Source organism: Bufo bufo, chromosome 5 (genome assembly GCF_905171765.1).
Source record: "Bufo bufo chromosome 5, aBufBuf1.1, whole genome shotgun sequence".
NCBI lineage: Eukaryota > Metazoa > Chordata > Amphibia > Anura > Bufonidae > Bufo > Bufo bufo.
Genome location: NC_053393.1, coordinates 526650835 through 526663995, shown reverse-complemented (window position 1 = coordinate 526663995; position 13161 = coordinate 526650835). Strand labels below are relative to the sequence as shown.

Below are 13161 nucleotides of genomic sequence, written 5' to 3'. Positions count from 1 at the left end.
AAGGACAACCGATTTAAATAGCATTTCTCACCAAAATAGAAAATAAAATACACCAAATGCGCGTTCTACATCTGCCTCATGAAAGTACACTGCCTCTGTACACTGATCCTCACGTCCTCATCTCTATAGTCTCCGATTATAATTATTCTCTATGGAGCACAAGTGGATAAAATCTTCACCAGCGTCATTTGGCACAAACGGTCCCAAAAAACGTAAAGAGCAACGAATAGGACTGTGTGGGAAATACCGGATCTTGCTGTGTAAGTGGCAGTCTGCACCGCTCTCTGGCATGCTGTTGAAATGCCTAGAGAAATGCATTTAGAAAATCACAAGAATTTTTTTCCCGCAAATTGCCACAGTTTTGCGTAACCGTTTTCTGGTGTGAAATGAAGCCATGAGTACAGGCCGCCCCGGCCACAAACTGCACTGCAGAACTACAGCAATTTGCGGTAAAGCGCTGGGGGTTTTAAAATGTGTTTCTCCACACAGGTAAAACTGCACTGAAAATATGGAAAAATACCCAAATATAAAGCAACTTATGAACCCCCACCTAACACTTCTGGGCTTGTGCTGTATATATAATACTAGAAGTATCGGTGCGCTGGTCCGCTCGCCTAGCAGATGCCTCCACTACGGTATTTTATTCACAATATAAAACCTCACAGTTTTTTCTGTGCAAAAAAAAAAAAAAGAAAGCGGGCGTGGAATCTTCAAAAAATTCCAATCCTTTAAGCATTTTTTTTTTCTGCCCGTTTGAATGATGATTCTAAAGAATGAACGCCACTTCTTTTTTCTGTGTCGCAGATTTTAAAACTGCAAGTGAAAAAAAAAAAAACATGGCGTGTAAATTACCATGCGGTTTTCCCACCGAGAGGTGGACTGCATGAGTTTTCGATGCAGATTTTAGGTGTGATATCTGTGCCAAAATCCATGTGTGAGCATATCCTTAGGGTACATGCACAAGGCTGTGTAGGTTACGCAGATTTTCCGCATGGATTTTCGTGAGGGTTTAGCTGCGTTTCCGCACCAAATCCTCACCAAAAATCTTTTGCAATTTTTAGCGGATTTGCCCAAATCTCACTATTTGCACTGCAAAGGCTGAAATCAACATGCTGCAGACTTCAAAATCCACAGCAAAATCTCCAAAACCGTTCTCCTTAGCTAGTACGATATTACGAAAATCTGCCTGTAACACACCCTGTGTGCACATACCGTAAATGAACCTTTCCACCTGAGGCGACTCACGTTTCCAGATTTAAACATAAATACCGTCCATAATTACACAAAGTGTCGCAGATATATTCTCTCCACATCTGGCGACGAGCAGCCACCGCCAGGAGGATAATTCTGGGTACCGTTTTACATTCGAGCCCCGCAGGAATCCGTCTTTTCAGAAGAATCGCGCTCTGCCATTTGTGATAATTTATTACCTGTCTGGAAGTATCGTCCTGCTGCAAACAAAACAAATTGCTGCCCGAAATAGAAGCAACAAGAGCGTGGATATCACAAGTGGATAATTTGCGCCTTTTTCTAAGTCTTCTTTATTGAACACAAGTTTCCACTTGTTAAAGGGGTATTCCGGTTTTAACGATTACATTCATTTATGGAGAGAATAAAATGTTGAACAGTTTTATAATTTACATCTATTTCAAATTTTGCGCACAGCCTTTTACTATATCCATACGGTAGCCTCTCCGCAAACAAAAAATAATAATGGTAGAGCTCGATAGAACTAAACATGGCGTCATGTGATCTGTCATGTGACCCTCATACGTATCATGTGACCTGGCTTTCAGTTAACTGTCCAGGTATATAACAGGTGAATCGTAGTGTAGTGAGGAGCAGAACATATACGGTATATACAATTTTGCTACCTGCAGTGATATCTCATCATGTCTCTCAGTGTCCGTGTAGAAGCAGATTAGTTTTTTTAACACTAAACTTTATTAACAACATCATTTTTTTCAACATCACCTAGAGACAGGGGGCCATGTAAATACACACAGTTATGTAGTTGCTGTAATAACCACAAAAAAAATCATGATCCCGTCAGTAGTCCTATTCACTTATCACATGGATGTGTGCTGACCCAGCACATGTATGTCATGTAACACTGCTGCTGCTTTCTGAATGTCAGGGATTATATGGTGTGAAGAGTTAGGCCACGGATACATTACACAGAACTGATAAATGGGCTATACCACTACTTCATATAGGGGTCAACTGCCTGATATATACAAAAAGGTATGTGTGCAGAAGTTTAAATACACTTATATTAGACAATTTGTATAATTATATAAATTAATTAATTAATTTAAAAAACTAAATAAAAAAACAGGAATTCCCCTTTAAAGGGTTTGTCGCATGAAAAATAGCACCTGGATCTGAATACTTTTGTAATTGTATGCAATTAAAAATGCTGTATAGCCATTGAGTTATTCCATAACCTGCATCTGTATAGCGCCACCTGCTGTTTGTTCTTTTTCTTATTTCTTTGACCTGCTCACTGAGAAGGCCGCACATGCTCAGTTTCTTCTTTCAACTGCCTCCTGAGCTGTGATAGGGAGAGCATGAACACGCCCCCTGAGCTGTGATAGGGAGGGCATGGACACGCCCCCTGAGCTGCAGCAGAAAAGACACTCCCCTTGAGCTGCCAGCTTGATATAAATCTAGCAGAGCAATGAATGGGGAGATCTCTGGACCCATGTGAGGTACACGGCTGGTTCTAGCTTTGTTAAGAGATCACCATGTACTATATGATGTCTGATTTAAATTTTTTACATTAATCATGGGATAACCCCGTTAGGTGTCATTTTCTATATGATGCGACCAAAATGAAGGTTTACCATAGTCCATTGAGGTGTTACTCCAAACATCTCAGTCAGGGGGGCCGCATTATGGGCCGATTAGAATTCATGTACCTCATTTTTACGGTACAGTCTCCCACCTATTCCCTTTACTGCAGTGCGGTATACAGTATAATACTATAATACTCTCCTATCTGTATGGAACCTTTAAAAATAATAATACAATTTCTTCACAGCGTCATATTCTGACAGCCATAACTTGTCCGGTGTGAAGTTTTTATTTGTACCATTTTGCAGTAATACAACTTTTTGATTGCTTTTTTGTTAAAATTTTTTGGTGGGGCTACGTGACCAATAAACACATTGGTGAGTTTTTTCCTGCAGAAGACAGGGGGTCACTTTGTGATTGGCTCCAACAAGTAGAGATTGGCTAAAGCAGAGGACCACCTTAAAGTTAGGTTTAGGTTTGCTACATAATATCCCGGGTAGGAATCAATTATCCACAAGACGCGTTTCAGTTCTTTATCACCAGCCGTCAGTGAGCCAGGCTTCGGAAACCAGTACATTCCTTCTCTGATGACTTGCATAACCCATTAAAGACGGGTGACACACAGCCAACTGTGTTACTGGGTTACAGCAACATCACTACGGCAACATCTGAAAAGCCATGTCAGCGCGTTGGGCTGACTCATCGCCGCATCTCCGCCGATTGCTCCAGGCTGCAAGGCAGGACTTCAGGAATTCACAGGCCCCTTTTTATACATAGCCTGGTGACTGTCCCAGGTTGATGCATGCACTCTCGATCTTATCATTACTCCCTCTCCAAAGGAGAAAGGTCGATGCAAAAGGGAAACTGAACGGGCAGACAATCTACAGGAGATGCGCCCTGGACTGTCAATATGTTTTTCTAAAAGTTTCATTTCAGGGCAAAGCAAATAGGCGGCCGTGCACATTAGAGGAATGCTGGTCAATCCCAGTGATTTCGACGGGACTACCTAATGTGTACGAGACTCTCCTCCGACAGCAGATGCCGTGAGAAAAGGAAGGGTTGGCCAAGATTTATTTCAACCGAGCATGCATGTGCATGGGGAAAAAGGTAGAACGGCTGTGGGACATACAAGTGGCGCACAGAGCTCCGATAACCAGAGGCGTGCAGCGCTCCGATAACCAGAGGCGCGCAGCGCTCTGATAACCAGAGGCGCGCAGCGCTCCGATAACCAGAGGCGCGCAGCGCTCCGATAACCAGAGGCGCGCAGCGCTCCGATAACCAGAGGCGCGCAGCGCTCCGATAACCAGAGGCGCGCAGCGCTCCGATAACCAGAGGCGCGCAGCGCTCCGATAACCAGAGGCGCGCAGCGCTCAGATAACCAGAGGCACGCAGCGCCCAGATAACCAGAGGCACGCAGCGCTCAGATAACCAGAGGCGCGCAGTGCTCAGATAACCAGAGGCACGCAGCGCCCAGATAACCAGAGGCACGCAGTTACCTGGGCACTTTAGAAAGTGACTATACTCAACTGGTGGCATAGGGAGAATTTTTTGCTGCTTTACTCCGGTATTATAAATGTGATGGCAGTGCCAGCAGAAGCCCTGAGATGAACATCCACATGTGGTGGTCTAGCATCAGAACCACAAGACCCACCAAGTATCCTGTTATCGGGTAAATTCTAATTAATCCGGCAATTAAGGGACTGTTTCTTTTTGTTTGCCGAATTATCAGGCTTTCTAGACCAAAAGACTTCTAATAAAAACCATGCTTTGTATCAAATAATGTCAGATATGTCTGCTTGCTACCTGCAAAACACCCACCACCCAGCTAAAGTCAAAAAACGTAGAAAATCTGCTCGAGTGATCAGCACGAGAAGAACTTGCATTATCTGTAGAAGCACAGGCTCTCCAGACGTCAGCCATATCGAACTGTACCCACTACACAGTGCAGTACAATAGAGCAGTATAATTACCGTGTGCCCGCAGCAATGCCTCAGCGGTGAACAGAGGGGCCTGCAGCATGTCCGCTGTCTCCACGATCAGCATGTCCTTTAGCCGCCGTAAATCCTGAGGCCGCAGCCCTTCATACGGCTGGAGAGGGACAGGGAAATAAGGACATTGATTAATGCACAGCGAGAGCAGGGACACAAACTAATCTCATCTACATCATAAAACATATCCAAAAAACGTACGTACAATTCCATCCTGTGTGCAAGATCTCATCATCCTGCTAATATAATCTCTACAAATATCATGGTCGATGCTCATTAACAACTTACATCTAGTACAATGCTAATGTTAGCTTCACTATGTCAAATTTACGATTTTACATACAGATATATTGTACGTAAATCTTGAGCAGCTTCGTAATTAATCCATTACATAGTCTTGATCCTGAGTTATAACTTTTATTATACTCCATAGCTGCACCCACTATTCTGCTGGTGCAGTCACTGTGTACATACATTACATTACTTATCCTGTACTGATCCTCAGTTACATCCTGTATTATACTCCAGAGCTGCACTCACTATTCTGCTGGTGCAGTCACTGTGTACTTACATTACATTACTAATCCTGTACTGATCCTGAGTTACAGTCAGTATTATACTCCAGAGCTGCACTCACTATTCTGCTGGTGCAGTCACTGTGTACTTACATTACATTACTAATCCTGTACTGATCCTGAGTTACAGTCAGTATTATACTCCAGAGCTGCATTCACAATTCTGCAGTTCCCTCTTACCTGCCTTGTAATCACAGCAGTCTCTCTCTTTCACTAGTGGTCACAGCAGGACGCCCTCAGACCAGCGGTATTTGTCCGGCCACTTCTCTGCATATTTGCCAGGTTGCAGCCGGATCGCCGCAGGTCCCCATTAAACTGAATGGGGCCAGAGGGCGGTGCAGTTGCTTCCAGTAATGCAGAGAGATCCGGCAGGCTATTCCCTGCTGGAACAGCCTGCCAGAACTCTTTACTGCATATGTGAAACAAGCCTTACCCAACTTTTTATGTAGAGTAAAGGGTGGACTCGTGGTGATATGAATACCCATTGGAGTAAGGACATGGATGCTCCACCTTCCAGAAGATCTTCTCTATCAGTAACATAACAGTACATCTCAGAAGTGAGAACTAACGGCAGCGGGCAGAGTACCTCTCTCTTGTCTAACGCAGCATACTCCGCTTCTATGTCATCTGCTTCAGGGTCTCGGGAAAAGACCATCTGAGACTCCAGTTTGAGAGCCAGATCCTTATGGTGCTGCTTCTCCGCACAGTCACATGGGGTGTCCTTATTGTCATTTTCAGAAAAAAGGTTACTTCCACTTCTCACCAGTAGCTGTGGGAAAGATCGGCAGAAAACACTATGATTATCCATATAGAGGTAATATGGCCACAAGATGTGTCCTTAAATGGGATACACGATAGTCCAATAACATGTCTACTTTGTCACATATTCCCAGTGCTGATGCTGCATGTTAACCATCTGGCCCAATTCCAGCATTGCATCCCAGTAAGTGACCATGGCTCCTGCCGACCAATACGTCCAGTAACTAGATAATCAGACACTTTCTCCTCTGCTGCTCTGGCCCCTGAGCTCTGCCACAGTCCTACTGGATCAGGCCACTGTTCTGGCTGCCTAGTGGCACCAGATTGCTAAGGCAAGGCGTCCGTGATTCTTTAAAGAGGAATCATCCTGCCATGCTTTGTCTACTGATTGAATTTGATTCCCTTTCCTGGCTCTTGTTCCTGGTCCTGACTCCAATCCTGACCTCGGACTTGTTCCCTGTACTTGCTCTTCTACCCCTGGCTCTGACCCTTGGCTCCTTTCCTGACTCTGCTTACATCTTGTGCTTTCATTTCATATCCTGACTACTCTCCTAGCGACAACCCTCGGCTCTGTTCCCTACTACACTACTACTGCATCGGTGATACGGTCACCGAAATGTGACTGTTCTGGTGACCGCAACGCTACTTTCACATCTGCGCTTACCCTTTCCGCTATTGAGATCCGTCATAGGATCTCAATAGCAGGGGAAAACGCTTCAGTTTTGTCCCCATTCATTGTTAATGGGGACAAAACTGAACTGAACGAAACAGAGTGCGCCAGAATGCATTCCGTTCCGTTTGGTTGCGTCCCCATCACGGACAGAATAACGCTGCAAGCAGCGTTTTTCTGTCCGCGATGCGGTGCGGAGAAAGACGGATCCGTCCTGACATACAATGTAAGTCAATGGGAAAGGATGGCACAATAGAAAACGGATCCGTCCCCCATTGACTTTCAGTAGAGTTCATGACGGATCCGTCTCGGCTATGTTAAAGATAATACAACCGGATCCGTTCATAACGGATGCAGACGGTTGTATTATCAGAATGGAAGCGTTTTTGCTGATCCATGATGGATCCAGCCAAAACACAAAGTGTGAAAGTAGCCTAAGTCAATACCGATCACTGAAATGCAATAACTTTGGATGAAAGTGTCTTCTAGAAATAACAGATACATTTTCTAATCATCTTGAGGAGCTTTACATCACTTCTAATGTGCTGGAAATGAAGGCTACGATCTCCTAAAGTGTAAACTACTCACTCGCTTTATTAGGAATCGAACGAGAAAAACAATCAGAGGGATTTCTCCGTCCGCAAAGAAGAAGACAAAATATGAAATCTGTCTCCTGTGAATGTTTTGATTTTTCTTTTCCTCTGCAGCCTCAATTATCTCACAATCGTCTTTAAGGTCTACAACTCAAAATCCACATTGCTTCCCATTTATATAGTTGAACATCGATATTGAGAGTTGGGTTTCCATCCTTGGTTATGAGGTGGCCCTATACACACACACACACACTATAGGAAAGTGGGCCCCAACAAAGTCTTCATGGAAACCAATGGTTTCTTGAAACCTGGCTAGGTGCTCCCCTCAAGACTGATTGCAATGCAACTGTAATTACGGTGTAATTCCTAATTTGTCCTCTGGTGGTGCTGCAGGAAAATTCAACACTTATTACCAGGTTTCTCCACAGATCTCAGATGATCGCCGGAGGTCACTTTGTAATTATTGTTAAGGGACTCTTAGTGGGGATTGTCCAAAGCTGAGATCCTTGATGGGTGACAGAGGTTGGTCAATGTAATAATTTGTCTGCACATCATGAGCCTACTATACACAGTCTGATGTGTTGGCCCTATCCAACAACAGAGTGCAGAAGGGTCTTGTAGGGGCACGCTATCAAATGCAGAAAGATTTACCAATATTGGCCCGTGGTATGAGATTCCTCTTTTTCATGGAACCCCCAAGGAATGGACTTGCTATGAACCAGTGGCCTACAAGAATATGCAGGTTTTCCTGGTTGGGGCCATACACTGGCTCCTGAAGATGTGGCTTTCTTTATAAGACCTACATATCGCTGGATCTCTATTCTCAAAAGAGGAGTTTGCAGCCATGGTTGCGAGGTGGCCACACACATTATAGGCCAGTGTTTTCCAACCAAGTTCCCATGGACTCTTGGGCTCTTCACAAAACAGTACCAGTAGGAATAGAGTAGTTCTAGGGATTCCCCAGGGGGAGGTTTTTTTTTTTTTTTAGGGTAAAACACTTGGGAATGACTTAGGTCCTAAGACTTGGACCCTGAAAAGAGCGGTGGTCACGCATGTGAACTGCCAACCCATTCAATGTCTATGGAGCTGATGGAAAACACCCAAGTGCTGTATCTGGCTGTTCCCCATAGACCTTGAATGTAGTGGCAAGGCACATGTTTTCCGATGCTCCATTCAAACTCCTCCTTACTGCGATTGTGTAGTGAGGTGGGACAGGGTGCTCTAGACCACCATTCTAGTGATCGGTGGTCAGACATTTATCACCCATCTTGTTTCCCAAATTGACAAAATACCCACGTGGAGCTGTTCAGATACCACTCTGAGAACACCTAGTAGATTGCGGCATAGGACCATTTTTACTTCCACACTGGTGACCAATCGACATACCAGGCAGAATTTTGCATCTCTCCGTCTTTTGAGACTATTAGTTCCTGTATGACTAAACTTGTTGGTCCCCATCAAAGAGATTAGAGAAGCATACCTCTACACAAATTTTCATCCCTGAGGCAGCGGCATAGTGCAAGGGTGTATTCTTCTTGTTGTCAGTGGCATCAAGAGCAGCTCTCTCGAATTCCCCATGGTCAAGTTTTGCCCCCTTCCACTCTAGGATCATCCGTAAACATTCAGATCTCTTGCGATCATCGTCTCCGAGCCGGGGTAAGCGGTGATCCAAAGCACCTTCTGAGATCATGAGGTGGGATCCCATACAGAGTAAGTGCATAGAACTCTCATTGTGAATGTTGCGCTTGTTTGGGTTTCCATCCTTTCCGAAGAGAAATGCCCTGGAAGAAAGACGTCAGAGAACATGTCTAACACGAGAAATGGACATTGGACAAATAATTAACACAGATGATTTGACTTTATAGATGTGTATCTAGACCATGATCGCCCTACATTAGAGAAAAGGAACCTTCCCTAAATTACTTAAAGAAGACTCTGTTCCTTCTGTAGAGCGTCACCTTCAGTTTGTTCTCTTTCTAATTTCTCGGTCCACCTCGCTGAGGTGGACGCACATGCTCAGTTCAATCCTTCAACTGCCACCAGCTGCAGAAAAAGGACACATCCCCTGAAAAAGGATACACCCCCCTGAGCTTCCAGGTTGAAATAGATCTAGCAGAGCAACTGGAGCAGTGAATGTGGAGATCTCTGGATCCATGTGAGGTCCAGGGCTGGTTCTAGCTTTGTTAGAAAGAGATTGTCATGTACTATATGATGTCTGATTTTCATTTTTTACATTAGTCATGGGATAACCCCTTTAATCAAAGGTGTCCATTCTTCCCATTTCACCATAGGCTGAAAACAAACCTATCCAGGACCTGCTAACAGGTAATAGACAAATGTCGTCGTGTAGACCTAGCCTTACACTGGCGGTGGATGCACCGAAGTTATGAAGAGGCCGGCGCCCCTACATAACTGTGGCAGATCCACTGCCAGCACAGGGGCTTATTAAGACCAGCATCTAAAAAAAACGGTCTTAATAAATGACCCACTATTTGTACTTGATGGTCGCTGTAATCGCACTGACCCAGAGAATAAAGTTATCACGTTCTTTATGCTGCTAAGTGAATTTTGCTAAATTTAGGGACGTAAAAACTCAGCATTGCTGTTTTTTCCCTTCCCCCCTCCCCTAAAGAGTTAATAAAAGTTAATCAATACGTTGTGTACCCCAAAATGGTGCCATTACAACTTGTCCTGAAAAAAACAAAAAAAAACAAGCCCCCATACGGATACATCTACAGAAAAATAAAATATATAGTTATGGCTCTTGGAATTGGACGAAGAAAAAAAATTGCTTGGTCGTTAAGGCCCAAAACAGGCTGGTCACTGAGGAGTTAAATTTGCAAATCGACACCAACCTAAATGATGAAAATGTGTTTCCTATTTTGCCTAAGTCATTTGGAGATATAATATGTATAGTCTTGTTTGAATAGGTTGGCTATGGCGGCTGTTTCCGTGGCGTTTAGGGTTTTTTTTCCCCTCTTATATGCATTTTAACCAATTTTTTTTTTTTGGGGGGGAGGATAATATGGGGGCATTTCACACAGGCAGAGCTGATCTGGTTCTGATAAGACCCAGCAGCTCTGCTATGCCTGAGACACACCCGGCGATCACGTGATTGCTGGGTCCAATAGAGGAAGGGGCGTTGCCACGTTCTCGATTCATGGCCAGCGACAAACCCCTTCTGTCTTCCCCGACTCCTGCTAGATTGCACCTCCCTTAATGCCTAGCGCACGCCCACCTGCGCATGCATTTCATTTTACAGAAAGTGCTGACTAACAAGGTTTTTGTTGCATTATACATTTGGGGTGCGGTTGCCTCCATTTTGGTCTTGCACCCCATCTGCCCAAGTCCCGTTTTTAATTACAGCCGAATACAGTTGGATATTACCTGCAGTAGTCTGCAATGAACGTCCAGCTGAGTGTTACCAGTTGGGGGCGTGTCACTGCAAAGCCTGACATTATCCAATCAGCGCTGAGCATGGGACACGACCCAAACTGGTAACACCCATCTGGACCTTCATTGCAGACTACTTGCAATTCATTCAGAACTTCCAGAAGGAATAACAGAGGCATGGCACAGCATAGAGTCATAAGAATAGGTGCTCCAGAATTGTTACCACATGGGGAATGCAAGCAGTTACTGAAACATATGTCAGGAGAGGGGACGGGTCCTCTTTAAAGGGGTACTCCCATCTGGATATTGGGACATCGATATGCCAAAAATGTCTGATAGGTGTTGGAACAGGGGAGCACCATGAAAGCAGAGGATGCCGCGCCTGCCTGGCGTTTTCTATTCACTAACATGGGACTGCCCAAAATAGCCTTTAGGCAAATGTGACCTCACATCATAAGGCTACATGTTTTTCTCTGAGTCCGTTCCGTTTTTTTTTTTGCTGATCGGATGGTTACCCATGTATTTCTATGGAGCCGTTAAAATTGCGGTGTAGTCAACCATTTCTTTTCCGTGTCCGCTGTCCGCGTTTCCCGTCTGCAAAAAAAGTATTGCATGTCCTATTCTTGTCTGCAATAAACGTTTTGCGGACCCACTGAAGTCAATAGGTCCGCAAAAAAATGCGGATGACCAACGGAAGCCATCCATATGTCATCCGCATCAGTTTTTTTTTGTTGCGGATGGTTGCTGGGAAACCTGCATTTATTAAATTTCAAGAATTACAGTTTTTTTTTTGGCGGACCGCAAAAAAAATAAAAATGAACACACAACGGATCCGCTATTTGCAGACCGCAAAAAACAACTGTCGCGTGCATGTAGCCTAAGGCCTCATGCACACGACCGTTTTTGTGGTCCGCATCCGAGCCGCAGTTTTTGCGGCTCGGGTGCGGACCCATTCACTTCAATGGGGCCACAAAAGATGCGGACAGCGCTCCGTGTGCTGTCCGCAGCCGTTGCTCCGTTCCGAGGCCCAGCAAAAAAACAAAAAACAACATGTCCTATTCTTGTCCGTTTTGTGGACAAGAACAGGCATTTCTACAATGGGCCGCCCGTTTCGCAAATTGCGGAAGGCACACAGACGGCTTCCGTTTTTTGCGGACCGCAAAAAAAATGGCTCGGTTGTGTGCATGAGGCCTAACTGTGAGTAAATGTCACTTCGGTACTAGAAAAGCAGCTCAGTTTTCTACGCAGCTTTGGATGTGAATAGAGAAGAAAACTGAAATCATTACCGGAAAAGTAAAGCAACTGATTTAACAAACGTGTTCCTCATTATATGTTGAAATGTTGTAACAGTCTTGGCTCAAAAAGCAGATAAAACGTATCTAACCCTCCCACAACTCCAGGCCTGTACACACGCAGCAGCCGCCCCTCACGTTAAGGCTACATGCACACGAACAATGTTTGTTTCCGTGTCCGTTCGTGGGTTTTTTTTGCGAATAAGATGCGGACCCATTCATTTCAATGGGTCCGCATCAGTATGTCCGTTCCGTAGACCCGCAAAAAACATTTCCTATTCTTGTCCGGTTTTAAGCATTGTTACAATAGATCCCCCCCCCCCAAAAAAAACAACAACCATGGCTTCCTTTTTTTTTTGCGGATCTGCAATTTGCAGAACGCAAAACACATACGGTCGTGTGCATGTAGCCTAATACTGTAGTACTGTGGCGCTGTAGGCAGCCTTTGCATGCTGGGAGTTGAAGCTCTGCAACAGCTGGAGAGCCGCAGTTTGCCTATCACTGACCTGCGATCCTATCCTCAGGTCATCCTTCTGGGACTGCCGCTGATCAGCTGCTTGAAGAGGTTGCAGAGCTCCGGCCTTCTCACAGCTTAGCAAGCACAGCGCCTCCCATTGAATAGTAGCTGTTCTTGGTATTGCAGCCCAGGGCTATTCACTTGATCCCTGAACATGACTTCTAAGGGAAAGGACGTCACAGCAGTACAGTGCTGGCAGATTCCACAGAAGGGAGACAATCCTTGTGAGAGAAATGCATCTAGCTGTGCAGCTGAAACAGGGACAGTAATTAGGCTGAAAAAGATATTCGAGAAGCCAAAAACCCAAAAAGACCTATTCCTCCACAGTTATGACTGTACAAAGAAGCAGAGCCTTTAGGAAAACTTTTTATTTTTGTAGAACTCAGGAAAGCTTTAAGAACTGGGGAGCGTTGAGACATTTGTTTCCGCCTTCCTGCCACCTAGCTATGTGCAAGGTGTACGGCCTCTGAATGCACACAGGAATGTTCACATTCACCTACAGCAGAAAATATCTTAAGGGCGTATGTATTATTCGGTCCGAAAAACACAGATCCGCAAAAAATACGGATGACGTCCGT

General features: G+C 44.7%; 1 protein-coding gene across 1 annotated transcript in view; it reads right to left on the bottom strand.

Moving 5' to 3' along the window:
• ANKIB1 (ankyrin repeat and IBR domain containing 1) overlaps positions 1-13161 on the bottom strand; it is an 87283-nt gene that overhangs the window by 37789 nt on the left and 36333 nt on the right. Inside the window, exons 3-5 of the mRNA XM_040431154.1 lie at positions 8862-9162; positions 5946-6128; positions 4767-4884 (exon numbers count right to left, since the gene is read on the bottom strand). Of these exons, the coding sequence (XP_040287088.1) occupies positions 4767-4884; positions 5946-6128; positions 8862-9162 (602 nt within the window). The remainder of the gene's footprint in view (positions 1-4766; positions 4885-5945; positions 6129-8861; positions 9163-13161) is intronic.